The sequence below is a fragment of the Augochlora pura genome, chromosome 5, assembly GCF_028453695.1.
Source record: "Augochlora pura isolate Apur16 chromosome 5, APUR_v2.2.1, whole genome shotgun sequence".
NCBI lineage: Eukaryota > Metazoa > Arthropoda > Insecta > Hymenoptera > Halictidae > Augochlora > Augochlora pura.
Genome location: NC_135776.1, coordinates 2,680,577 through 2,707,973, shown reverse-complemented (window position 1 = coordinate 2,707,973; position 27,397 = coordinate 2,680,577). Strand labels below are relative to the sequence as shown.

Here is a 27,397-nt window from a genome sequence, read left to right as displayed (position 1 = left end):
GCCTGCATTGAGCAAAAAGTGCGTTTTAGTTCGGGCGTTCTACCGCAACGCGGCGCTAGTGAGCCACGGTCCATAAATTCACATTTCTAGATACCAAAAGAACAAAATGTAGAACCTTCGATAAACATTAATAATAGCGTAATGGGGGCATGAAATGATAAACCAAATACACAGGATTGTTCATAAGAATCTACTGCTTGGAACCTATGTAAAGAAAACCAATGAAACGATTGTTAAATATTACGATTTGTTGTTCATAGTTTAGTAATTTTTAAACGACTGTCAATGATAAGGGAGGCACTAACAACTTACCTGTTGAGCTTCCGGGTCTCCTGAGGAACTCTATGCGTCTCTCTCTCTCTCATCGGAAAATACATAAGTCTCTCTTTGGTCGATTAATACTTACCGGATAGCGATATTAATTACTTTCCGTTGCTATAAATAAATTAACACTGAATCTGTATAGTTAACGTGATGCTATCTCATTGAACACCTGCAAGGATGATCCCGGTTCAAAAGAAACGTGAACACGTCGCTGTCGTTTTATCGTTTATTTTATATCGCAACATAAAATTTGTACAAATAATAATTCGTAATAATATCGTAACTATAATGGACGATAATTGATATATATGTGTACATGTTGATCGGTATATATATATCAATTTCAGATTTGCACGCGAGACACGCGTGCGCGTCGGTGTTTCACGCACGCGTTTTAAAACGATGATCATCACTAGTTCGAAGAACCGACGCACGATCGGCTAGGCGGGGGACGCGTTCGGCTATTCGCGGGTGAAGGGGAAAAAGATTTCGCGAACGAGCGCGTGTTCCGCGAAGGCGACGTTTCCGCTCGCGGATACGGCGGAGCACACGTCTATTTCTCTCTCTCTCTCTCTCTCTCTCTATGTATTTGGTCGGTCGGTTTTTGCCGTTGAAAGACGGAGGTACGGGGGGCGTTTTCTTCGCCTCCGGAAACGATGTCCTCGTCCAGGATCCATCCGGTTATCGAATCGGTGTGGAACGGGCCAGAATCCGCTTCTCTCGGCCGCGAGATTTCTTCCGGGACGCGGTGTCGACGCGCGCCGGAAACGGGGGCCAATTGTACTCGGGGAATTTCTGCGACGGAGATCCGTTTTATACTCAACGACTACCTGAGCGGATTAATAGCGTTTCGTTATTACTTCTGAACACGTAAAACCTTTTTAATGTAAAAGCATCGTGTTAAATTTCTAGTATACAAATAAAATAATTTTGAAATGACTCGCGAAGGATGCACTTCCCTTGTAATATTTTCTTTGCAATTAAAATGATTAAAACTTTCTTGTTGGCAATAATTTCTTGAAAGAAAACGAGATTTTGTATTTATTGCGCCTGGATGTAAAAAAGAGTTTAAATAGAAAGAAAGAAATAAGAATGTTTAAATAGAGAATTAAATATCATTGTAAAAGCGTCAAAGAATTATCAGAAATAGTAATAAAACACTGTCACTGGTGTGTGCTCGGCTCGTCGATGAGTACAATTGGATCTTACAAATAGACTGCGGACGTTACGCACTTATGTCAGACATTGAAAACAGTAAAACGAATCAATAATTTAAAAATATCTGCGCATTACTCCGTAAAGATAACGAAAAAGTATACTCGCTGTACAGTTTCTATTTCTTGCAATCGACGCCGAACATTTTTATCTCGCATAAAAATCCGCGGTCTACGACGCGATCAACGGGCGATTTTCGCTACTTGAACGCGTCAAAAACTCCCGTTGTTTCTTCGTTGCTCGATTTGCGTGCGCCTCCGTAAGTTATCCAAACGGATCGCAGGAATCGCGGACGCGACACGAGATATACTTTCAAGAAGGACATGGTTTCACGGCGACGCGAACCACCCGACCGTCCCTGCCGCGATTCACCTGTTAACTGGGCTCCGATGTCCCAGGACTCTTCTCCCTATGCGCGCTAAAATTTTGATATCTTCCTCGAAACAAAGATCAAAGGTTGCGCGGATGCCACGCGGGATGGCACCGATACGAACAAAAATCAGAGAAACTATTTACAAAATAAAACTAAAAACCGGCCTCTCTACGGTCGACCCGATCTACGCACACGCGTTCCCACACAGTTGATCCCGCTCTCTCGCGATCGACAGATGCGCGAAATCTTCCCGATTGACAGGCGAACAAAGAACGGGAAACGAAAGAAAGAAAGAAAGAACCTGAACGGATCGTTCCCCCGAGCGAAGAAATGAGATCACAAATTGTTGAAAGGAACAAACGCGTACGATTCCGGCTGGTCCTTTATCGGCGCTCTCCCGCTAAACCACACGAGGGTCCACGAATACAAGAGACACGAACGTCTTCGGCCACAGGCCGGTTCGCGTTCGCCGATCGGTACAAAAATAAGAACACTTCAACGAAGGTATCGCTACGTACGCGAGATATTCCTAAACGCGCCGCGTTCACCCGATCTCCTACAAAACTAATGGGGGGGGGGGCTTCGTCAGGGAGGGGTGGTGTGGCGGGATTTACCGCGCGACGCTGAGTGCGCGCGCGAGCCAACAAATTAATCATTAACGTTTACAAGCGCTAGTTCCGGCATCGATGATGGCCGCGGGTTACGCGGCTACCGAGACGCAAAATGGCGGCGTAGGTGTCCGAGGAACATCGCTTCCTCCCCTTTGGATCTCTATCGGAGAACGAGACAGGCGACGATATTCGACGTTCCTCGGACCCACTCCAACATTTTAACCGCGCCTCGGCTCGTTAAGTACTGATACGTTTATCGTTATTTACAAGAGACGAACGCGCGAGTCCCGGCGGCCCTTGCGCTCCCAATTCCGGCCGTCTCTTCATCTGCGATTACAACGCTGCCGCGATTCTGATTCCACGCTAATTAAATAATTTCATATGAAGAAGCCTTTACAATCTCGAGAATTTTAACAGAAATTGCGGAGTCATTTTTTATCATTTTGGTAGAGGCTTAGAGTCAATTGATGAGTTAGCAGATACGTCGTAGCGTTTTAGCATTTATAAATCGCAGATAATGTTCGAAAATAATTCAAATCAAAGGTGTATCGTATTTCCGTGGAAAAATAATCTCGATTATCGAATTTAGATTTTATGTATGTGTTCGAGAATATGTCCGACAGCAATTAGTTAATTATTCTGTGCAGAACTGTTATTCTACTTATGGCATATCTATAACATGATGCACAAAAATACGATACTTATTGCATCTGAACTATTTTCTTCCAGCTTTCGTCGTCTGCGACTTATAAACGAAGAATGACCGGCTCGGATAAAACAATTAAACTCTTGGAGTCATAAAAATTAATTGCTAAATTCTCAAACGCGGATCAAGAACGTACACTTGCGCGAATCTTCAAAATAATATTTTACAATAACGAAACAGAACAGAAATAATTCACGAGGTCGCAGACAATTTTCCAGCGAATCGTAACAAAGCGGTGTTCGCAGAATCGCGGCATCGAAATCGCAGACAAAGATGGCGGCGCGGCCCGAGGTCGCAGGAGGCCGCCGCGACGCCGTTCGCCGGGCTTATTGCTTATCTTCTAAGCGCGTCGCGGCGCAGTCGAGTTTATGGTACATACAGATGTGTCCCGGCTCTTGGATCCGGGACACGCGGGATCGATTCGTCGCCCGAATCGGCGGCATCGTCCACGATATAAAAGTACAAAACGCGTAACGCGTCGGGAATCGGCCGCAGCCGCGCCAACGACTCGCGACCGAGTCCCGACGTTCGACGCACCGGGTGCTGGATCGAAGCGCTGCTCAGAACCCACGTGGATCCTCGTCTTCGGAAGTGTCATCCCTTAGTCTGTCCTTTTACTCGTCGTGAAGAAATACTGTTTCGAAGGCCGCGAAGGGGCCCGATGTGGCCCGAGAGACGCCGAGGAGTTGTTCTCGATCCGATCCCGGCGCATTTGTTCACGTACTGTGAAAAAGGACACGGACAGAGAGAGAATCCCCGGGTCAAGAAATATTGCAGCGTTCCGTGAACAAATCCGTGGGTCGGCGGCGGGGTAGGGCTAAAAGGCAACAGACTCCGGAGGACCCTTCCGATCGCGCGCAATAATTCCCGTGTCACGTGGCGGATCGTGAGCAGCGTTCGCGATCCAGCCCGGCACACGAATTCCATCCTCTCCCATCTTCGGCACCCTGCCCGTCACCTCTCTCTCTCGAAAGTATGGCCTCTTATGGCATCGCGTCAGCCTTTATGCGAGATTCGTCAAGACGTCCGTATCGTCCCTCCTGTCGCGGTTTTCCTTATGCTCTACTTAAATATAATACAACATCGAACGATATATTCGGTCGGCGAGATAAACGAGTGTGTCCCTCTAACCCCACTTTCCCCTCGAAACTTCGTCGATCAACGACCGCCTCACAACTGCTCGGACAGAATGATCACTCGGAGGGTCTGGATCGCGTCGTTGTCTAACAGTTCGTCGCCCCTCTGCGAGGACTCGTCCTTCATCGGGTTCCTGGTCGGGCCGTGCTCGCAGCCCTCGGCCTCCGCCCGCTCCTCCCCGGGCACCGGGCTGCCCGAACTCCGAACGTTGAGCTCCGCGGCCTTTCCGGTGGTCCCCTCGGCCTCCCTCATGGTGGACACCGAGGTGGTGGTCGACGAGCTGACCGTCGCGGTGGTCGCTCCGCTCGTCGCCAGCCCGGAGACACCCTCGACCGAGGATAGCGCCGTGGTGGCCGGCCTGGGCTTGAACGGGAAGCTGCAGCAGGTCTCGGAGTACTTGGCCAGCCCCTCGACGATCTTGCTCTCCCTCTCGTTCCGCTTCATCGAGAGCCGCGACAGCCTGCCCAGGGTCCTCGCCCTGGCCTCGCAGCCCTCCTGGAACCGGAATGAGCCGTAGCTCGCGGAGGACTCGACGCCCTCGAGGCTGCGCTCGAAGGCGTGGTGTAGGCTCTCGACCTCCAGCCGGTCGCTCCTCCTCGGCTCCAGCGAGTCGAACGAGCTGGACTTGGGCGGCCTGCTCAGAGTGGCGACGGACAGAGCCTCGCAGGGGTCCCTGCTGCGGTCCAGCATGGGCATGCAGGGATGGTACGCTTGGGCCGCTCCTGGAGCCACGTTGGCCCTGCTCGTCTGTCCGGGCACCTCCGGAACGGGGTCCAGTTGGCCGACGCACTCTAACCTCCTAGGCGAGACCAACCCCGAGGAGCCCACCCCGGAGAGGAACCTCTGAGAGCGTAGGCCGGCGCGGATTCCGCTCGGCTCCGGCTCCGTGATGCCGAGCAGACCCGACTTGTCGATCCTCCGAACCGAGGGCGCGCCCTCGGGGTCGTCGTAGGGTCGCCGCTGGCTGGCGCGGCGCGCGTATGAATCTCCAGGCAGCGAGCTGGCGCAGGAGAGCGCGCTCGAGGAATAAGACTCCCGGTAGGAGAAGCGGACCGGGGGATGGCTAAGCGCGGCGGGGTTCTCGGCGATCGTGATCGTCATGACAGTGGTCGCCGCCGGCATCATCGAGTTGCTGCTGCTGCTGCTGGCCGGCAGTTGGCCGCACGGCGGCTTCGTCGTCGTCAGTGGCGTCGGGCTGCCGTAACCCGATGGCGACGGCAGCGGCGGCGTCGGCGGCAGCGGTGGCGGCGGAGGCGGCGGTGGTGGGGGCGACTCCACCGGGTTCTCGATCACTATCTCCATCCGATGCCTCGGCTTGTCCCGCGGGTGGTGCTCCACCGGACGGTAACAACCACCGGCTCCGGTGGCCGCTGCCTCCTGCTAGAGCCAAGTGGTCCGCGTGGTTCCGGCTCGCGAGCCGGTAGGCAGGTCTCAGACGATTATCTCACGGATGATCCTACGGCCGCGGCTGTTCGGGGTCGAGTAGCCGGACTCCAGGCTCTCGTCGTACGACAGGCTGACCTGCTGCGGCGGCTTCGCGTCCTCGTCGTAGGTCTCCTGATACGGTAGACCGGACACGTCGTACGGCGAATCTGTCGGACAAACAACGAACAAGAACGGCTGGTGAGCATCGGAAAACAAAAGAGAGAAACGGGAGACGCGGCGGCGTGGCACGGAATGCCACACGGGAGCAAGGGGTCTCTCTCTCTCTCTCACACTCTTCTCTACCGGCAACCCCGAGGTGTACGTGCCACCGGCTGCGGACGTACGCGCACAGAATAGCTGAGAGAGGAGTGCGGCGAGATTGCATCGGATGCGATCCGACCGTGGTCTGGACACGCCAACGGAGGACTCTATACTTTTCCGAACGGACCTAACCCCAAACCTAACACAGACGCTTCGCTCGCTCTCTCTCTCTCTCGCCATCCCCTTTCAATCGGACAGGAATCTTCTTCTTCCTCGGACCGAGACGTTTTCATTATTTACCGGCGAACCACCATCCGTGAGCTGCGATTCCGGAAACGAAGGTATCTGGAACCGTCACCCGGCGTCGATTCTACGGAAACTTTCCGTGCTGCGGGATGTTTTAGAAGTCCACCGGGAGGGAATTGAATTTTCAGCTGCTACCCCCCTCCCCCCCGGATATAAGTGAAAGCGAAAGGGAAGACGGATTTTATGGAATCGCAGACGTTGGTCGTCTTCTCGTTCGAACTTCGCCGATCGCGACTCTCCCTTCCATTGTTGTTCGCTGATCGAACATAGTGTCGGCGAGCGTTTGTTGCCCGGCGACGACGTTGCTATTCGTCCGGGGGGGTCTGGGACCGTCGATGAAGTTTAGCGTCGACGCAAAGTTTAATGCCGATGCAGTCTGATATCGGAGAGGATTGATGTCGATAAAGTCTGACGTCGGTGGCACAGTCGTTGGAAGAATATGTTGTCGGTAGAATGTGATGCGAATGGAAAGTATTGCCTGCGAAGAGTATTTTTGGGGAAGAGTGTTGCGAGTGAAAGATATTGTCGGCGAAGGGTATTGTCGGTGAAGTGTATTGTCGGTGAAGAGTATTGTCAGTGAAGGGTACTGCACGGTGTATAGTATTATCAATAAAGAGTATTGTCAGCGAAGACTATTCTAAGTGAAGACTAATCTCAATAAAAATAGTATTCTCTCAATGAAAATCACTATAACGAAGAATATAATCAACGAAGTTCATTTTAAATTAATCATATATTAATTAGCATAATAAATTATCAATAATAGATTATCACCGAAGCTTCTTGCCACCGAAATCAATTATCACCTCAACCTATCGACAGTAAACCTCGCTATCAGTAAAATCTGTTGCCACCAAAGCCTCCAGTCAACTCCGTTATCGCTGAAACCTGTCGCCCGTAAAATCTACAGCACTAAAATCTGTTGTCGACCGAGTGTCTACCGTCGTTCGAAGTCGCCACCGGTGAAGTCTGTCATCGACGAAGTTTAACGTCGTCATGACACCGGGCGTTGAAGAAATTATTTTCTGCGATTATTTTCAAGATTTGAAACATGGTTCAAGGAATTGATAGTATACACATACACCAATTTTTATATGAAAATCAAAACATTTTTTCGACAACCCATCCGCCATATTGTTTTCAGAATTTTGAAATTTTTAATTTCTTCCATACTTGCATACAAATTATCAATTAAATCCGCCACAGTTTGATATTTTATACCACGATTTCAGGCTTCTCTGCCGCGGCGGGACGCTACGAAAATTACCGGATGAAATGCAGCGCGGAAGGACAGATAAAGAATTAGCGTCGCCAAGTTCCCGTTCGCTCGAGCGAACCCGCGAACTTCCAACTTCGGGAACCGCCGAGAATCTGAAAAATATATATTCGGCGCGGTCGTTGCTTTCCGTTCGACTTCGAAAAAAAAATCGATCTTCTTCGCGGAGATTTCGGAAACGCTCGCGCCACGACCGTGTAACGAGGGAATTTCGGCAGGGAAATCCGAAGCATTTCGACCTCTGTGACCGTTCGAGGGGGGGTGTGGGCGGGGCGGGGAGGCGAAAAGTATCGAGAACTTTAACGCGGTTTCGCGAAACGACTTTTCTTTCGCGGCGGAAGCACGGGAAAACTGGCTAACCAATCCGACCCAAGCTTTTTTTTGTTACTGTCCGACCATTTGTTATTCGAGACTGTTCAATTACCGGAAGATATGTTTATCGCGAGACAAGGTAGAAGTTCGGATAAAAGGGACGATTATAAAAATTCATCGACGGTTGCGCTGTTATAGATTATTAACCCCTTAGGTTGGATTTTGTGCCAAAGTTTGCCGTAGCCAAGGGGTTGAGAAAGCTAACTATTTCCTTGTCAATTCAATAAATTATTTGAATTAATATCTCGCGACATTAATTTTTTTAAATTGATTAATACCTGTCGCATGTGTGACAAACTTCAGTTCGATCCGCATAAAATCGCTTAGGTCGTAGAAAAAGAAGAAAGGTCAGTAGAACTATGTCAAACCGGGAGTTAAAATGGCGGCCGACCGTGGAAGGGTCGATAACCGAGTTAAAGTGGTTAATAAGCGAGAAGAGATTGCGAAACGGAATTTGTCGAAAGACGACGGACTTGCGATCGAGATTCTCCGGTAATTGCTTGGTAATTCCGAAGGTCACGGCGATAATCGAACGGGGTAGAAGGGGAGGGGGTGGGTGGTGCTCGAGGGTCGGACGGAAGAGTTTCCCGGCCGGCGAAACAATTTAGCGATCGCGCCGATAAATCGGTTCGCGGAACTTTCGAGGGTCCTCTCTCACCGGCTCCCCCCCTCCCCCCGAATTTATTAAGACCATTAATGGGCCTGTCAAGATGTTTTCGACGTCTTGAAACACCCTCTCCGGTTCCCGAGGGCGATTGCGAACTTTTGGTATGACTAAATTGCTCGGGAACTAGCGACAGGTAGAATTGAATGTCCATCGTTGGGTCGATCGGCTGACGGGGGGAGGGGGGATGGGAGGGAGGGAAACCGTTCGCGGAAACGAAACAGGAACGCGGGGAAGAAGAAATAGAGTAATGGGGGAAAAAAAGGGACGGGAGGGCGGACGAGCGGACGCGCGGGGAGAAAAAGAGATAAAGAGCGAAAGAGAGAGAAAAAGAGAGAGAGAGGGAAGAAAGAGAAAGATGGAAGAAAGAGAAAAGAAAAGAGAGAAGAGGATAGAGCTAAAGAATACTACTCACCGACGTGTTTTTGAGACTTTACGACGGTGGCGAATGGTTCCGAGCAAAACTGCTGTCGACTTAGATTATGGCTTTCCCGGTAATCCTCCCTCTGCGGGAGGTAATGAGGGTGGGTCGGATAATCCGACTCGGTGGTCGCGTAGCCGGCGAGGTCGTAGGGCTGGCCGACTCCGTTCGCGGCCGCGGACTTCATCTGCCAGATGGAGTCCTGCGAGTTCACCGATCCTCCGTTATTCGAGTTCGAGTAGCTGTTGTCCATGTAGCCCATGTTCACACCTGTACGGACAAACGGAGGACGCGATCGTTTCCGATTAATTGCGATCGATTTCCGTGGATTAATATCCGTTGCGCGCCGATATGGCAACGGCGTGTCGCGGCGCGGCAACGATTATAATCCGCATAAACATTCGGCGACCAGCCTGGCTCAAAAAAACCCGCGCATCGTCGCGCGCGAGAGCATTAAGTAATGAGGCTAATGCTCGCGGGAGAGCCAAGCCCGATATTAAACACCGGTTTAACAAACGAGGGGGCTTCTTCGGTAATTATTGTTACGCCTTCTCTCGTCATCGCTTAACCAAGAGCGCGGCTCTATCGAGAGGAGCTCACCGCGCGCGTCTCTCGTTTTTAATTGCCGTTGCAACTTTTATGAACCCCTCGATATCTGTTTCGAGGAGAACGCGAGAGCTGCGGAGACTGCGCGCGTTCGTGGACGATTTAGAGTTTCTAAAGTAATAGCTTCATTTGCGAACCATGCGAATTCTGCGCGACCCGCGCGCATCCTGGTCGAGTGACGTCGTTAGACTGCGGATTTTATGCGCGCCGGTGGAAAATGGTGGAGACATTATTAGGCTTTGAGAATGCTGTATTATTTGCAACCTGGTCTACTGATTAAGCTTTGAGAATGCTGTTATACTATTTGCAACCTAGTCGATGCATTGAGAAAGACAAGTTGCTATTTCACTTGAAAGAATTTAACTACTATTTTCAAGCAATTAAATATATGGAAATACGCGTTTGCATGTAGATCCGTAGACTAAGCTTAACAAAATTGGTGTATTTTATTTGACGAAATTAAAATTGGGCAGATCCGCGACAAAAAGTGTACGAATTAGTTGAACCCTGCGATGGAATCGGTCGATCCACGTCGTTCGATAAAAATCTAGTTCGGAGTTCGAAAAAGCCGAAGCACTCGGTGGTCCGCGGCAGGTGAACGCCGGCGTTTAGTGCTCATCAAATATTTTTGACGGCGCGCGATCCGCTGCCACGGAACGCGGCGCACATGCCGCTCTCTCTCCCCCCTCCGGTATCGCAAGATATCCCGTGAGGAGACACCCGTGTGTGCCGCCTTATCGCCGGATTGTTCGCGAGGGAAGACGACCGCCTCGCGTAGCCGCCGCATCCTTCTCGTTCGCCCGCGTAACTGCCGTATGAATTATCCACAGGCTCGTACGGTTGGCCCCGGAGAGTCACGCAACTAGGACGCGCCACATCTCTTTACCGGCGAAGATGGAAAGAAATGGCAAATTGCCGTTGCACTTTGCAGGTATACGGTCGCACTCCGCGAAAAAAAGTATAATCGTAGGAAGTTAGACCTCGTTAAGCCAACTTTTTCCACCGCCATTGTTTCCATCCTCGCGAACCCGACGGTGAAGAGGGGCACGGCACACAACCGCGGAATAGAGAACCTGTTCTCCCGGCCGGTGGCAGCCTGTTTCCCGCGACCGCGAAATGAAAATGGCCCCGTCTTCGCTCTGAACGCGCGTGGCCCTTTTATCCAGGGATTAGCCGTCGAAAAACGGGCCCTTCCGCGCCGTTTTCTGGGATCCCTCCCTCTCACTCTCTCTCTTTCGCCTTTTGGTCCGAGGAACTTTCAAATGATTATTATTACCCGCGTTTTGCCGGCTCCGAATTTTTTTCCGGACAATTGGCACCGTGCCCGTGGCTTCCCGAGACGTGCGATCATTTTCTGGAAGATTACGAGCGCTCAGAGAGGCTGCTTAAAATAGCGGAGACGCGAGAGGATTGCTCTAATTATCCTGTTCTACAGTTTTCTCGGTTGCGCGACTTTCTTCTGGCGGCCCAAACGTTTTCTCCAGGCTTCGAATACTGGGACCGAAGCGTCCACAAGATTCCGCGATGCTAATTCGACTGTTTCTGGTTTTGCAACTTTGTCGAGAGTCCTAATTTATTAGCTTCTACGCCGGACGACGTGGTTAACGCGTCTATAAAACTCAACGACTCTAGTTGGCTGGGTTTTCTGGTTTTGCGACGCTGTCGCGAGTGCCAAATCTTTCTTTCGAGACTCTAAACGCCGTGTCCAAAGAGTTTACAAAATTCTGCGTTTTTAATTCGATGGTGTTTCTGTGATTTTATACCAGGCCCGAATTTAGCTTCTACAAAACCTGCGAAAAATGTCCACGAACGTCTTCAGCTTATTAATATTCCTCGCTATTAATCTACTAACATTCGTTGTCATTAACCCCTTGCACTATGACTCCTTTCACGTTTATTAGCACTTATTTGTCCTTAATAGGACCAGATATAATTCTTGTTACTTGCCGTCATTTATTTCCGTTTCCAGACTTCGATAATAGAAAAATTCAATTTGATTTCGAAGAAATTAATAATTTATTAATTTAGTAGTGCTTCCGTGGAAACTTCATCGCGAGTCTTGTTATTATAGTGCAAGGGGTTAATTTATTAATAATGTCTAACGCGAGTTCGATGCAATATACCGTGCATACCATTGATATTGTGGTTCGGTTGATGGTAGCCGTAGCCAGGCTGCGAGTAAGCCGGGGTCTTCGAGTCCTCCATGGCCAGCGCGTGGTCCAGACTGTGCTCCAATGCCTTGTTCTCGGCATAATAAGGCGGCGGTGCTTGGTTCTGCTGGCCGTTCCCCGCGACCAAGCTCGGTCGCACCCTGAGAGCCAACGAACAAAACACACCTTGAAAATCCAATCTCCGCGACCACCACCGCGCGCAGCACCGCACGCGATAGAAACGGCGGAAGATACTCACGCGTTCGAGTCCATCTCGTAGTCCTTGGTCTTGGTCGCGTGCTTTCGACGACACCGACAAAAGAGCAACAACAGCGCCGCGAACAACAGGAATACCGCCCCGCTGACCACCAGCGCGATTAGCGTGGGCGTTGTCATAGCGCCTGCCTGCGCGATGTACGACGGCCCGACTGATAACAATGAGAAAGAAGCACGCGGTCAGATGTGGAAATTAATAATAATTTTTATATATTTCAATTATTTAATAATTGAAAAATAATTCGGTAAACCGGCGAAGAAAACGATGAGAATTTGGAAAAGTCATTCGATTATTTTTCTGCTGGAAAAATATATCATTTTACGAACTGTGTCTATAAATATATATTTTCATTAATTTTCAAAGCTATCCCGACTCCACGAGGGACAATCTAAATACAGTAGCGAAGAGGAGAAATTGTGAAAATGCATTACCGCCGGGAATCTTGTCCAAAATGGTTGCCCGCGTATCGCGATCCATCAGAAGATTAATAAAATACTGTACCGTATAATAATAAAATAAAATGTACGGCACATCAAATACGATTTTAATTAATAATAAAATACGATAACTCCAACCGAAACCTCTACCATATTCCCATCGTTTCGCTCGATATTTTCGTGCCGAGAACTCACAAGCAGCGTCCGTGTAATCGCCGCACTTCTGCCTGTCGGCCTTTAGACAGAATCTGACCCTTATTCTGGGTTCGTCGCCGACATCCTCGGGATCCTCTAACTCGCCCGACCTCTCCGTGGACTCGCTGCCGAGAACGTTCAACTGCCACTCGTCCAAGATCTTCCATTGCGGATCGGGGGCGTCCGGAAGCAGTATAGGCGGGTCGAACTTCTCGATGGAGGCGACCAGAGACAGGCAGGTGGCAGGTACCACGATGACCAGCATGTCGTTCTTATGGTCGTAGCTGACTTTCTCGGGCACCGGGATCTTGGCGACGGCGGTGGTCGCGGTGACCTCGTCGGAGAAGTCCGAGTGGCTCTTCGTGTTGTACACCTTCATCCGGAATATGTAGGTCTGGTGTTGCTCGAGGTTGGTGACGTTGCACGGCTTCGACTTCTTGCAGTCGAGCTCGAGCCATTGCCCGGTGGGCGAACGGGGCAAGGCGCAGTCCTGCGCGAGGATCTCGTCGCCGCCGGGCACCCGTTTGTAGGAGACGAAGTACCTGGTGATGGGCAGACCGCCGTCGAAGCCGAGCTCCCACAGCAGTGCCACGTGGGTCGGTCCGATGTCCACGGCGGTGATGTTGACGGGCCGCTCGGGGGCGCCTTTCGGCTGCAGCCGGATCGTCGAGGTGATGCTGCCCTGCGCGTTCGCCGCCCGACAACTGTAATCCCCGTAATCCAGCTCGCGGATGTTCGTTATCCTTAGCACGGACGTGTACACGTCGTAGTTGTCGCTGCTCGTCGAGATCTCGTAGTGGCCGTCGCTGGACGAGCCCTGGAGGCTGGCCGCGTTCGTCCCGAAGCTCCACTGGAACTCGGGCTTAGGCCAGGCCTGCACCTTGCAGGCGACCTCGGCGGTCTCGCGCAGGTTGTACGCCACCTTGCCGTGCTGGTGCAACGCGATCGGCTCGTGCTCCACCTTCAGCATCATCGTCGATTCCACCTTCTTCACCTCGTTCTCGAACACGCAGGTGTACTTGCCGCGGTCGCTCGCCACGATCTCGTCGGTCTGGGGTCGGGCGTGACCCAGGAAGCTCAGCGTTGAGTTCACCGTGATCACGTTCCCGTGGCCCTCCGACGCGGTCGACGTCACCTTGTACAGACGCTCGTCCGCGGTCAGCTCCTGGTCGTCCTTCAGCCAGCGCACGCTGGGCCGCGGCTTGCCCTGCGCCACGCAGGACACTTGGAACGAGGACTCGCCGACCCTGCGAAACAATGCCATTCGAATTTAGAAAATCACCGAACATCGCCAACACCTGCCGAATACTCCGCGAGAACCTTTTTGGATCCTCCCGCTAAATGAACCTCGCGTTCCCAGCTGCCTGCGATCGATATCGCGGCGGTGAGAATGTCTCGAGTATTCCCTCTCTGTCTATTTAGGATTCGCGATGGTGGCAGAGGGAAACACGCTTGTTTTAAACTCGCCGTTTAATTTTTCAATCGGAACGATGCCACCCGAGTTTCATTTCGTTTAAGATACCTCGAATCTCGACGATTGAAATGTAAGTTTGCGGAACGTAGCAATGCATAAATTAAAGGATCACAGGAGCCGAGAGTCCGGAAACGATATCGCCGCGGCACGCCTCTCGGCCGGTAGGAAACTTCCGACGAGATTTACAATATGGCGGATTAATTTTTCGCGGCCGGCGAAGAATAAATCTATGGCGCTCGGGAGGATTCAACGAATTTGCTCGAATCTGTTCGGGTTATCGTGTTACCTTTTATACTCCGGTCAATTTTACATACATTGTTACGAGAGGAACAATTGGTTAATGCTTTCGTTCCACTGAGTCACCGAAAATCGAGTCTTGAGTACAAGGCTCGCGCGGATGGTGGTTCGCACGCGTTGCATAAACGACGAGCTATCGATGCGCAATACGCCGCGGCGCTATTAATTCGCTCGTAAACTTTATCGGATCAGGAACAATCGTTTTCAGGAGCGACGCCTTATAATGCTAAATTCCCGGCGTTCAGCTTCCCGCTGTGAACACCGTATAAGCAGGGTCTCTCAACGTGAAATAATTCCGAATTGTTATCAGAAGCTACCGTTAACACGTTGACGCCGACTTCACCCATCGGTGAGTCACGCGTGTCACACCCGTGAGGCGATGTACATTTGTTTATTTAGCTTGCATTTCACGAAATAGATACTACAAAATAGGTTTACGTTATTTTATCCGAGAAAACATAGAAATACAATATTATAAACTTAACTCATTTGCATCGCATGGAAAAGTAGAAAATTCCTTTTTATCAGCAGATTTTTATAAAATTATATTTTAATTATAATTCTACAATATTGCATAAATAAAGAATTTTAAGGAATTTTTATTTCATCATAGATTGATAATAATAAAAGAAATGGAATCTAATTATGTTGGACAACGTGATAAAACTTGAAATCTTACAGTCGATCCAACGAGACTAAACGTGGTGCAAAATTCATGCTAACGACGCTAAAGATTTTAAACGATCCGCTGCGATCGAGTTTAACACTTTGCGTTTCGAATCGAACTCGGTATCAGTTCCATCTGTCGCTTTGATTTCGGCGAGGGCCGTCAATGGCGCCTCGGAGTCGCCGCTCGAGTGCAAAGAGTAAACCGTCGAACTATTTCATAAGTTTGATTACTATCGCGTCTCGGGTGGGCCGCGATCTAACGGGGGGACCGGGATAGGTTGGGAGACACTGGCATAGAGCCTAGACAGCCGACGGCGTCGTGCGTTCCTTTTACCAAATTGAACGATATTGATCTAGTTTTCCGTTTTCGAGACCCAAAAGGGGGCACACGCAGGAGAGGAGAGACGCGGCAGCTATCTACTCACTTCCTGGTAACGTGGGGCTGTAGTTTGGTGAGTATCTTCGGCGGTTGATGAACCGTCAGGTTGACGGAGGCTGCCTCGCCGCGGCCTACGTCGTTCTCGGCGTAGCATTTGTAGGCGCCCTCGCTGCCCAGATGAACGAAATCGATCTCGTACTTCGGCCTGGAGTTGTTCAGGTTCATGATACCGGAGTCGCCCTCCTTCCACCAGGTGTAGGTGGGCTCCGGGTAGCCGGCCGGGCTGGTCATGCAGGTGAGGATAACTTTGGATCCTTCGACGGCGACGGGCGAGTCCGGAGTGACCCTGGCTGGACCGGGCTTGTGCTTGACTCTGACGGTGAGCTTGGCGGTGGCGGAGTAATTCCTGCGATCCCCGCCGGAAGGGTGGATCGTGTTGACGACCCTGCAGGTATAGTTGCCGGCGTGGTCGGCCGTGACGCGGCTCAGTCGAAGGATGGAGCCGTCTTGCCTGAACTCGGGCCGACCGTCTCGCAGCCACTCGACCACCGTCGGCGGAGGGTTAGCGGTGATGTTGCAGTGGACCGTGACGGTGTCCTCGACTTGCAGTACCTTCACGGTTTCGCCCTCGATGAAGACGGTGGGCGGATAAAGGACGTCCAAGATCAGCGAGCTCTCGCCGGTCTTGCCGAGCCGATTGTCGGCCTGGCAGGTGTATTTACCGGAGTCCTGGACAGTCACCGTGCGGATCGTATGCTGGAAGCTGTCCGACATGGTGTAGCCGTCCCTCTTCCACTGCACCGACCTCACCATCGGCTTCGAGTCCACCCGGCACTCCAAATTCGCGGCGCCGTTCACCTCCACCTTCAGCGGATTCTCCGGGCCCACCGTCACCCGCGGGAAATAGTTCACGTCGAGGGTGACGGTCGCGTTCAGGGTCTCGCCGTCGCGCATCGCCCTGTTCCTCACCACGCAGCGGAACGTCGCCCTGTCGTCCTCCTTCTTCGGGTGCAGCAGCAACGTCCTGCCCGAGTGCAGCAACGCGGTCTCGTTGCCGCGGTACCACCTGACTTCCGGCTCCGGGCTGCCGCCGTTCGTGTCGCAATGCAGCTTCAGCTCCTGGCCCTCCGTCGCCGTCGCCGCGGTCGGCGTGATCGTCGGCGGCCCCGGCGCCCTCAACACCGTCAGCGTGATGAACTTCCGGTGCAGGTCCAGCCCCGCGGCGTTCGCCTTCACCCGGCACTCGTACTTCCCGTTGTCCCGCTCGTACGACACGTTCCTGATCTGCAGATCGTAACGGCCCTCCTCCAGGTTCATGAACACCTTGTACTGCGGCGACAGCTCCCGGTTGTCCACCGCCGCGTTGTCGTGGTTGTCGTTCGTGTGCGTCAGCCAGAAACACGTCACGTTCTCCCTGGGCGGGGAGAAACGGCACTGCAGCTGCACCGTGGACCCCTCGTGCGTGTCCATCTGCGTCTCCTCCAACCGACCCTGCGCCGCCGCTGAAACCGAATAGGGTGGATTATAGCGTTAGAAAAGAAAAAAAAAACTCGACTTCTGATTCTCTACGGTCCGCACACAGTCCCTATTCACTGTGCAGTAAATTCTCTCGAATCCGTCCCTCTGACTGTAAACAAAAATGGACGATTCGGGAAGAAGAGATACGAGTGTTCGAGCCGGGGAAAATTATGCTGATTCGAAGCGATGGTTTAAATAATTTTTCAGATGCGTTCTCGCGAGAATATTTTTATGCGGTTTAGCACAGATAAAAGTTGGAAGTGTCTATTTTAAGACGGGGTAGATTAGATCGAGATTGTGTAATGAGATCGTCCGTGTCGTCGACTGAGAATGGACTTATTACAAGACTTAATAATTGGCGATTGTCAACATCCATAAAACGAGCTGCGAGACTGGAATAATTGTATTTCCTCTTTTTAAGTGGTCTATTTTTATTTACAAATCGAGAGCCCGCAACTCCTCCCTCGAATCGACGAATCACGGCGTCAACTAATTAAGTCTCTGTTCCGGAAATAAAGATACCTGTTGGCTTCGGTTCATCTCCTGTTCTACGATTTCATCGACACGTCGATTAATTAGATTTTACTGAAGGAGTCGCGTGTCCTTCAAAATCGGATTTTTTCGAAAATACTAAATACTCGAACTAATATTTCCGGCGGCGATTTTTCACTTTGCCGGTCTCGGTTTTATCAGTTCCCTGCACTCTCGAAACATGTCATTTCTCGATGTACTTTCTACGGGCACCGACTCCCCCGTTATATTTAATTACCCGGCGAAATACAATAAATCGCATAAAACTGAAACAATGTAGGTCGATAAAAACGGTGCCGGGCTCTCCGCAATTAAAGTAGCTTCGAGTGCAGACGGATTAATCGAATAATTTTTACATAGCGGGAATTTTTGCAGTCGATTTTCTGCAAATGCAGTGTTGATTGCAAACGCTGCCGATGCTTCAATTAGCACACAATGTAAAGTGATAAATAATCGCGAGATAAATTCCCGGTAACGAACTAGAGATCGCAAAGAATTCGACGCTCGCGAATTCTTTTTCTCTCGCGGCGTTTCAACCCCTTCGAACCTTGCGACGAGACGTCGCGAACTCATCTCCGAAGAACAGTCTTTCAAATAATGTCCATTTCCTATTTTTTTATGCAATTTTGATACTCGATAAAATATTTCTTCGTGCCCCGTATCGCGCGTTTCGAAGATGAGTTTCGCAACGGAACGAAACAGATGCTCCTCGATCGAATATCTCGACGAACTATCGATCGCGTTGAACAGCTTCGCGCGTCGTGTTTATTTTTAAGCAGAGAATTTCGTACGCGAAGGAGCAATATTTATTCGGAAAATATGTTATCGAACATAAACGCGGCGTTCCTCGAAAGAGGAGAACAGAGGAGAGCACGGACCCTCTCTGCGTTGGTCATACAGCTGTCCGATCCACTCTTGTAGCCGGTTTTGGCTCGCGTCGCGCGCGCCCCTATTTCGATAATCACCACTTTTCAGAAAAATAAATCGCTTTTTCTTCGGACCGCACAACGAAGATCGGTCGGACGTTATCGTCGGGAAATATCGCGCTCGAGAACGCGTCGGATGATATCTGATCCGAAAGGGTAGACAACCGGAAAGATAGAAAGCTCAGTCGGAGAATTATTTTTTAATCGTTTAACCGATCGCAAATTCTTTCTGCCAGTTGTCTGTCTAGCAAACTCTGTAATCAGTCTTACAGATCGCAAAAGAAATTTAAAACGATGAATTTTTAAACAATTATTACCTCGCAGAGAGAACGCGAAAATTTGTCGAAACGTGTACAAATAAACCTGGTAAATGTGGAAAAGCGCCGTTGCAGTTTCTTCGGAGAAATAAATCCGAAAGATAATTAACAAAAGACGCGTTTTACAGCGGTATAACCCGTCGGGGTCTGCGGCGAGGACCTTAGACGCCTTCCGCGTGCCAAAGGGAACAAAGGCGGCCAGGGCTGAGCCAGCCGGGGGTCCAAAGGGTGTCATTGGGCAGCGTTCTCCTTACAATTCCGCAGAATATCCGGCGGGGGTGAGCGTGACCCGGTCGAAATCGGAAGCGCCATCGGTAACATCGATTATCGAGAGAGTTTCGTTGTGTTCCGTTTGCGCTCCAATTGCCGTTATCTCTGACGACCTGTACGAGCTGCCGATGAAGCGGACGCCCGGAGATAACGAAACCGGAGCGCGATGCATTCGGGTCACCTGACCGACGACGGCTGCGTTTAAATATTTCAAATGCGGGGACGAACGCGACGCACAAAGAACCTGGTGTGCGCCTATGGGTAGAAGCGATCGTCGATGACACCCGGTGGCCAGGTGGTTCCTTGGGGACCCGTTCCTCCGAGAGGTGAACTACTACAACGATACTAGCGCGTCTGTGGTTGAAACGGTCGATGATAAATACGGTTTTCTATATACGATGCATTTTTACTGCGGTTTCGATCTCTCGCTTTGGGGTTAGTTACACCCTCTTGGTGTCGATGATTGGTCTTGGGGAAAATTGATATTAAAGAGTCACTAGTGGACCACCTTTCGCGTAAATCTCAGCCAAATCGAAATTCGCATACTTGTTTAATTAATTGTGCATTAAATGCTGTCTTCTATATGGAGAGAGCGATGATTTTATTGTGATTTCAAACCCTCACTTTGGGGGTTAGTTTTACTGTTTTGGAATCGACGATTGGTTTTGGCAAAAATTTATGTTAAAGTGTCACTGGTGGACCATCTTTCGTGAAAATTTCAAGAAGATCGGAGTTCGCATACTTGATTTATTAATTGCGAACCGAGTACTGTGTTCTGTACTGTGTACAGTTTTGCTGCGGTTGAAACAGATAATCTTATCGAATGACTTCGAAAAGTCGACGAAATAAAAAAGCGCGACGTGTTGGTATCAGCCGATCAACGACGACTGCGACCGCACAAAGAGCGTCGCATCGACCAGGTAGATGACGATCGACGACACCCGGCCAGGTGGGTCCTCGAAGACTTTTTCTCGCGAGAGATGCGAACTGTTTCAACGGATTCTCGCGCGTTGCGGTGGAAAGGACCGTCGCAGAGACGATGGAGACGACGACCGTCTCGTCATTGGGTCGTATAACGGTAAAGCCACCGGTTTGACTTCTCGAACGCCGATATCGCGAGAGAGACCTCTCCTTCTGCCTCGGCCCCTCGATCCCTTCGCCGCTCGTGCACCCAGGCCTCGTCCCCCCCACTCTCTGCATCGGCACTCGGCTCCAAGGGATCGTCGTTCTCCTTTCAACCTGGCACTCGCCTTCTCCTTTCATCCGTCCCTCTCCTTTGTGTCTCACCTTACGTGCTCTCGGCCCCTCGTCCCCCTCCCCCAGCCCCTGCACACCATACCTATGCACGAGTCTATATTTACGTCCGCTTGTCTCTCTATAAATCCATCCGCTCGTTCCTCTGCTATCCCTCTGCCGTGCCCCCCCGACCGACCCCCCTGGCCACCATGCATCGACCCATCGGAGTTTACGCTCCGGCCTCCCGTACACCCCCGCGCTCACCCTCCGAACACCCTTGCCACCTTGTTTACTTTTCGATACCGCTTTCTTGCGGCTCGCGTGCCGTCGCAAGAAACTACGTTTTCGCCTTTACACCACTGGCCCCTCTCTCTATTTTGCTAACGACTCTACGCGCGCGGGGTGGAGAGTCGGAGGAAGTCGCGGCCAGCCAGCCACCAGCGCCCAAAATCGGCAAAAAATATTTTCGCGTTATTTATGCGAACTGTTTCCATGTTTCCCAATGACCTCGCCGTGTATCTCCGGGTACAAGCAAAAACCGCCGCAAGTCGCGATTCCAAAATATTTTGGTTGCCGCTGTGTTGATTCAACTGTGGTGAATAGGATTTACGTATTTAACAGAGAGAAAAGAGAGAGAGAGAGAAAGAGAGAGTACAACGTGAAAACAAATTCACAAGGCTGAAAAAAATAATGCACTTTACATTAGCGACAGAAATTTCGACTTTTACTCGCGGCGTTCTTCCTGTCGTATTATATCCACGTACACGATACCGTGGTATTTTTAATTGTTAATAACTGATGAAATTTAGTCGATAATATTTACGAAGAATAACGCAATTATCAAACACACAAATGTTACGTATAGAGGAGCGAATATATTCGATGCGCGAAATAAATGACTTTTTAACGAACTTTTTAATTACAGCGCAAGTCATTCAAGAGTCGCGGCGCAAAATTAAATTTTGCATAATTCATACGGTCGTCTAGTACACCTGTTCCCAACAACAATTACTTCAATTAAGGGAGCGCGACGATGGTCTTCTTATGTTTCAGTCATTCTCGAGTGGGTTTCTTTGGAATCCTATGGCCGTTTAACCCTTTGCAGTCGATGCCGTTTCAACCTAAACGCAGTTTACTTCTTCCGACCAACGGTGGTTGCATTTTAAACAACCTTGTGAATTTTACACGAGTTTTATGACTTATGCAACGGTCACGAACGAATCTGACAATATTGGAATTATTTTTAAAGGCGATGCAATTTTTAATGCTGCATTCGAGTCACTGTTCACTGCATGCAAACTGCGACGGTTTAATAATTAATACAAATGGAAAGGATCACGCTACAGTCTCAGCCGAACGTTGAATTATTTGCACGGCAGCTTTTCAATTTTGGTGCCATTTATGAAACGGTACTTTTCACCGCTTTCGGATGGCATTCGCGGAGCGCGGCGTGTCAGAGGTCAAGGGGCCAGGGAACCCGGCGGCCCGAAATGGAATCGTGGTACTGTTGCGCGGAACCCAGACCGCGTAATTGCTTGAGAAAAGTCGGAGAAAAGTGTGTTTGCTCGGGAACAGGTAACACGGGGGAACAGATACGGGTAACACACGGCCCCTAGGATGTTGCCTCCTCTGCTCGGCATTGTTCCGTGGGACCAGCTCTCGCGGACTGCTGCTGCGAGCTAAACTTGGTCTAATGCTCGCGATAAGTATACGAGAGTTTAGGCGATTTTAATCCGACGCGTACCGCTGCAGTTCGAAATCGAGGAAACTCGGTACGACGGCACTCGGGAGGATTAGCGCGACTAAGGGGTGTTTATGCAACCTTGACCAACGACGTTCACGGGTAAAAATTGCAGAACGACGCGCGATCTAATCGAGCGTATCCTGACGATTATTAAAACACCGGGACTCGCGGTCATACCGAACACATACTTGCAACGGAAACCCGTTTGTTCGGTATACTCGCCGTTCGCGCCGCCCTTTGTTCATACCATTTTTCAATAGCTCGGCCAAAGTTATGGTGGCTCGCGCGTACAACGCATTGCAACACATGCCAGTGGCGTAAGCAACGAGACTTTACCACCGGTCGCGATATACGGCCAATTAGAAGCGCTGTAACTTTTCATACGAAACTCCGAAAAACGTTTCTAGCTAAAACGACTGGCCGTTTCACAAGGACCACACCGACCAAGCGATCTCGCATGAAAGCGTCGCGCCCTCGTTTCGCTTTAATAATCGAAGCGGCGCTGTGTAGTTCCGCACACGTGTCGCCTTCGGCCGGCCGATTCTCTGAGAAGGCTTCTCACAATAAACTCGTTCCCGTCGATCGAAGCCGATAGACTCTCTCTCTCTCTCTCTCTCGCGCGCGCGAAGCACCGAGGTTTTTGACGGAGGTAATTCGATACACGGACTATAGGCGGAAGAAGCGACGACTCTGACCGAGCGTTTAACGCGTCGTTCCGCGAGGAGACACCTGTGGCAGGGGCCTACGTCACACGAGCGAGAGACCTAAACGCCGTGACGGCGTGCCGTGGCCTGCACAGCCGTGGCTTGGCTCTCTCGGCTTGGCTTTCCCGTTTGCCCTGGCGTCGTTCGATATTTCCCGAACGAGAGGCCGAGCACACACACCGAGAGAGAGGCCAGGCGAATTCCCGCATTCCCTGCGAATTTACGAGGCGTCCCGCCTGCGCTCCCGCTTCTGTTTCACCCTTCCGCGTTAATAGACAACCCCTAGAGCGCGGCCATTAACGGTGAGCTATGGTCCTCGCCGGATTCCGAAACACCAATGACGCCACCGCGAGATAGATCCCTGGACCCCCCCGATTCTATTCAAGGCTGTGCGAGAGAGCCCGGGAGTCGCGCTAGCCGTCGATTTTAGGGGATGGTAAACCGTGTACCACCCCTGATTCGCCTAACTGTCGGCTCAGAAATCAACCGCGCGCGCCCGAATCGAGGCGAAACCTCGCCTCAATAGACCGGGGTGGTATCTTTGACGATCGATTAGCATTCGATATGGGGTAACGCGACCAGATCGTTCCAGTTCTTTTTTCTTCACACCATTTCTTAGAGTGCATTTCGTTTCGTGTTCGACGGCCTGTTACCTGTCGACGATTGCTAACCAACCTGTTCCAAAGTTTACCCGCCTTGCCACTTTAGAGCGCAGAGGGACTGGATTTTATGCATTTATGAATAGGTCAAGTGGAAGACTGCGAAGACGTTAGAGGGGTTTCAGAATATATTGCTGGATTATTTCCAACTTATTACAACCGTTGAAAAGGGGAAATCGTTTTACATTTCGTACGATTAACGTGGACTATTTCTAGTTTGCATAAAAATTTGTAGTTCGTGGAGATTAATAATGTAGATTTAATAATGTAGATTTACTAAAGTCGATTTAATAATGAAGATTTAATATTGTAGACGATGTTTTATTAAATGCTCCTATTGGTGCTTCAAGGCAACGTAATTCGTTTAATATATTTACATAGCTCCTATCACTCTACTTTACTATTTTACTTCTTTTCGACACCTCAATTTTTATTCCTAAAGTTTAATAATTACTTTCAAGAACAAAAAAAAATTATTCAACCCCCAAGAAATTTAATTTTTAATATATATATCGACGATAATATATTTCATATCAATGATTGTTCTCGGAACAAAAATTGTATGGGGAACGGTGCTCCACGGACGGCGTCTTTCCCCGTAAATTCGAACAAAATCCGTTGCCTTATTAATACGCCGGCTAAATACACAATTTTCGATGGAAGTTCTTGGCGCGGCCTTCGCGCTGCCGTCGATTTTACGCATTTATGGCATACGGGATGATTTCAGAATTCATCGTTGGTGTCGTTGAAAGTTTAAGGAAGCTTGTTTCACTTCGAGCAAAACCGGCGCGGCCTCTCGTTAATGTAAAATTCCCTCTGAACACATAACCCGCGGATTTTCCGCGGAAAATCTCCGTGGCGGCGACGGAAATCGAACCGGCATCGTTGCGACAAAAAAAAAAACATTTCGACGCTCGGATATCGCCCGAAAATTGGCCGATGTTTTTCCCCCCTCTTCCCCCGGGGAGAATAATCGAAGGAATCTAATCAACCGACCGATTCGGGTAATCACCGCGAAACAAGTCGCGGAAATTCGAAGCGGGTGCGCTCTCATAATTTCGGAACAAAGTTACGAACCCGTTTTCCGCTCGCTGGGATTTTCAGCAGCGCGGACGCGCCGACACGAACGCGACCGCGTGATTGGATGCATTCGCGCGGAGAGAGAGAAAGAGAGAGAGAGAGAGAGTTAAACGACGCATTATTTTTCGAATATCTCGATAACTGTTAACTCCGCGCCTAATGTACCGTGTCGATTATTTTTTTCGTTTTTCCTGTGGCGCAACCGCGGCAGTCACGTTTCCGGAAATCGAGCGAGCACCGCCGTTCTCGACCAGGTTCGGTTGCACGTGAAAACGAAAATCGTAGGCTGACCCTAATATAAACCGGGTGTGTGACACTCGGTAAGAAATCGAGCGCGAGTGGACGCGCGCTGCGAAAAGAGAAATCGCCAGTTTTCCGTTCCGCGTGCGCTTTGATCGGTGAAACCAATTTTTCTCCGACGCCGACAGCTTCCGCGAAACGATCCACGAAAACAGCTCCTATCGATTTCCGATCGGCCGGACGGCCGTTTGATTATTTAAACGGCCCTCTCTCCCTTTCTCTCTCTCTCTCTCTCTCTCTCTCTCTCTCTCTCTCTCTCTCTCACACACACTCATATATATGTATATATACACTTCGCATATATATATGCAACGGCAACTTTTAGGGTGTCCACCCTATTAATAGTACACGCTCGCAATTTCTATTTTCCTCCGCGGCCGATTTCGATTTTTCGACACGCCGCGCGACCCCTCTAATTTTACGTGACCACGTTTCGTGTCCTGTGTCGCCACCGATTCCGCGGCCCTAATGCGCGCGGAGAGCTTCTACACGGAAATGCTATCGGCAAATATTTATAGTTTAACCCGGCGGCAAACACGCCGATATCAATCCAGCACCCGCGCGTACCCAAAAGAGGTTCCCATTAATATTTTCTAAATATTACACCGCCGCGGACTCTAATTATACCTGATCAGTCAGATCTTGTATAATTCAAGCCTGGCTAAAATCGAATTCGCTGAGAAGACGTTAAAATTTCAACGTGCCCGCAGCGACTCTCGTTAAATAAAAACGGTCGCGCGCGCGGATGACGTTTCACGGATCGTTTGCCGTCGCACACGCGTTGCCCGATCCTCTTTGAAAACGCGACGACCGACTGGGGGGAAAGAAAATTGTTTTGCGGGTGGAACGTCGTTACGTACTTTGATTTATTATTACCTAATATGGAGGAAACCGGTCGGCATAAATTATTTTCGAACGAATAACACGGGAGCGGTCACGAGGTGAAATGACGATCTTTTGACATGAATTTAGGTCCGTGAGTTAAAAAAATTCTTTAAAAATTAATATAAGAAAAGTATATTAACTCTGTATATTAAACTCTTAGGCACAACGCGCCGCTATAGTGGCTCAAAGCGAACAATTAAAGCGAAAGCGTGTATATACGATATATTAAGAAAAGAATATATGTTGTTAATAGTATATATAGATATACGGAAAAAATATACATATATAAATGGTAATTTAGTTGCGAAAAATCTTGCCGTGCCTAAGAGGTTAAGCTGGAAAGCCTAATAAACGAATAAAAGTCGTGTTTCGTGTTGGCTGTCGATAAAACAAGTTTTCGAGTAATAACGATGTTCGTCGGATGTTTAGAAGGAATCGAGCGGGGAGAGGGGACGCGGTTTAGCTGCGAGAAACCGCAGCTCGTGTACATCGACCGGTCTTCGCAGCTACTCGCCAACTAAAGGAATCCTGAACGAGCCCCGTTCTCATCCCGAACTCATCCGTCTTGGCAGAGGTCGAAGCGTTTAGCTGGGCCGATCGCAGGGGAAACCGGTCCCATTTTCCCGGAGCAGTACAGCTGTTGCCTATCCGCCTAAAATGGCGAAACGCGACGGTAGAGAGCCACAGCCAGCCAGCCAGCCAGCGCTCGAGAGTCCGCGATCTATCCTCGAGAGTCGATCGACGAGAATCGTGAACGGTTAGCATTGGCCAAGGGAAAGGAGGCCTTCGGGCTCCGCCGCGGCCTGGAACGGGTTTGTTAAAAGGACGACGCTGGCCGAGAGAGGCCGGCTAAAACCGCGACAACCAGACGCCAACTAGAAACTCTACGTACCAGGAACGTCGTCGCCGACACCGTTCACGCTGGGCTCTTCTCCCTCTCGAAACTGTTCCGACTAAAGCACCGTTTGCGGATCGAATTTAGCGTTAATCTTGAACTTTCCGACTGTTTTCACCGAGGTTAATAGTTCCGTGGCGGCTGCGACGCCGAGTCCGGGTGTCCCGGACCGCCATTTTACCTCTCCGCGAAGCCCGCGGCATGTCTCTCTTTCTTTCCACAGTTCCCCGACCGGACACTCGTTGATTATCGACACCTCGGTTAGAGGATCTTTCGCAACGGCGCCGCAAATTCGTCGAACTTTTACGGGAAGCCGGGAGAGATCAACGATAAATCTTCGGGCCGAGATGAAAGATCTTCGACGCCATTTTACACGCTTCCGACGAACATCCATCTATTTCACCGGATAGTTCTTGCTCCGGTATTCCACCCGATAATCGAAACCGTGCTCGCGAAGGAATGTTGTAGACGTTTGTACAATTTTTTTGCCATCGAGGAACCAACCTTCGAGCGGTGAAACAATGCCTTTGCCGCGCCGTAGGTATAATCCGTGTTTCCTGGTATAATCCGTAAATACATACAGGGCGATGCGCAATCAATGCCCCGCTTCTGTTCGCTCGCCCCGTAAGATAGCAGATAAAACGGTGGAAGATGTCAAGTTAAATGTTATCGCGTGGGTGACAAGGGTCAATCGCGACGTGTCAACAGGTCCAACAGGTTAAACGAATCAGGGCGGACTCAATAAATGCACCCTTTT

The 27,397-nt window shown here is 50.1% G+C and overlaps 1 protein-coding gene across 4 annotated transcripts in view; it reads right to left on the bottom strand.

Annotated features, from left to right (window-relative positions):
* Nucleotides 1-5,797: 5,797 nt before the first annotated feature.
* Nucleotides 5,798-27,397, bottom strand: part of Ed (hemicentin protein echinoid) — a 101,726-nt gene continuing 80,126 nt past the window's right edge. For all 4 annotated transcript variants that reach the window (XM_078180244.1, XM_078180243.1, XM_078180246.1 and 1 more), the window contains 6 exons: nucleotides 15,622-17,077; nucleotides 12,757-14,003; nucleotides 12,107-12,275; nucleotides 11,830-12,008; nucleotides 9,086-9,361; nucleotides 5,798-5,958 (listed from right to left, as the gene is read on the bottom strand). In XM_078180244.1, the coding sequence (XP_078036370.1) occupies nucleotides 5,798-5,958; nucleotides 9,086-9,361; nucleotides 11,830-12,008; nucleotides 12,107-12,275; nucleotides 12,757-14,003; nucleotides 15,622-17,077 (3,488 nt within the window). The remainder of the gene's footprint in view (nucleotides 5,959-9,085; nucleotides 9,362-11,829; nucleotides 12,009-12,106; nucleotides 12,276-12,756; nucleotides 14,004-15,621; nucleotides 17,078-27,397) is intronic.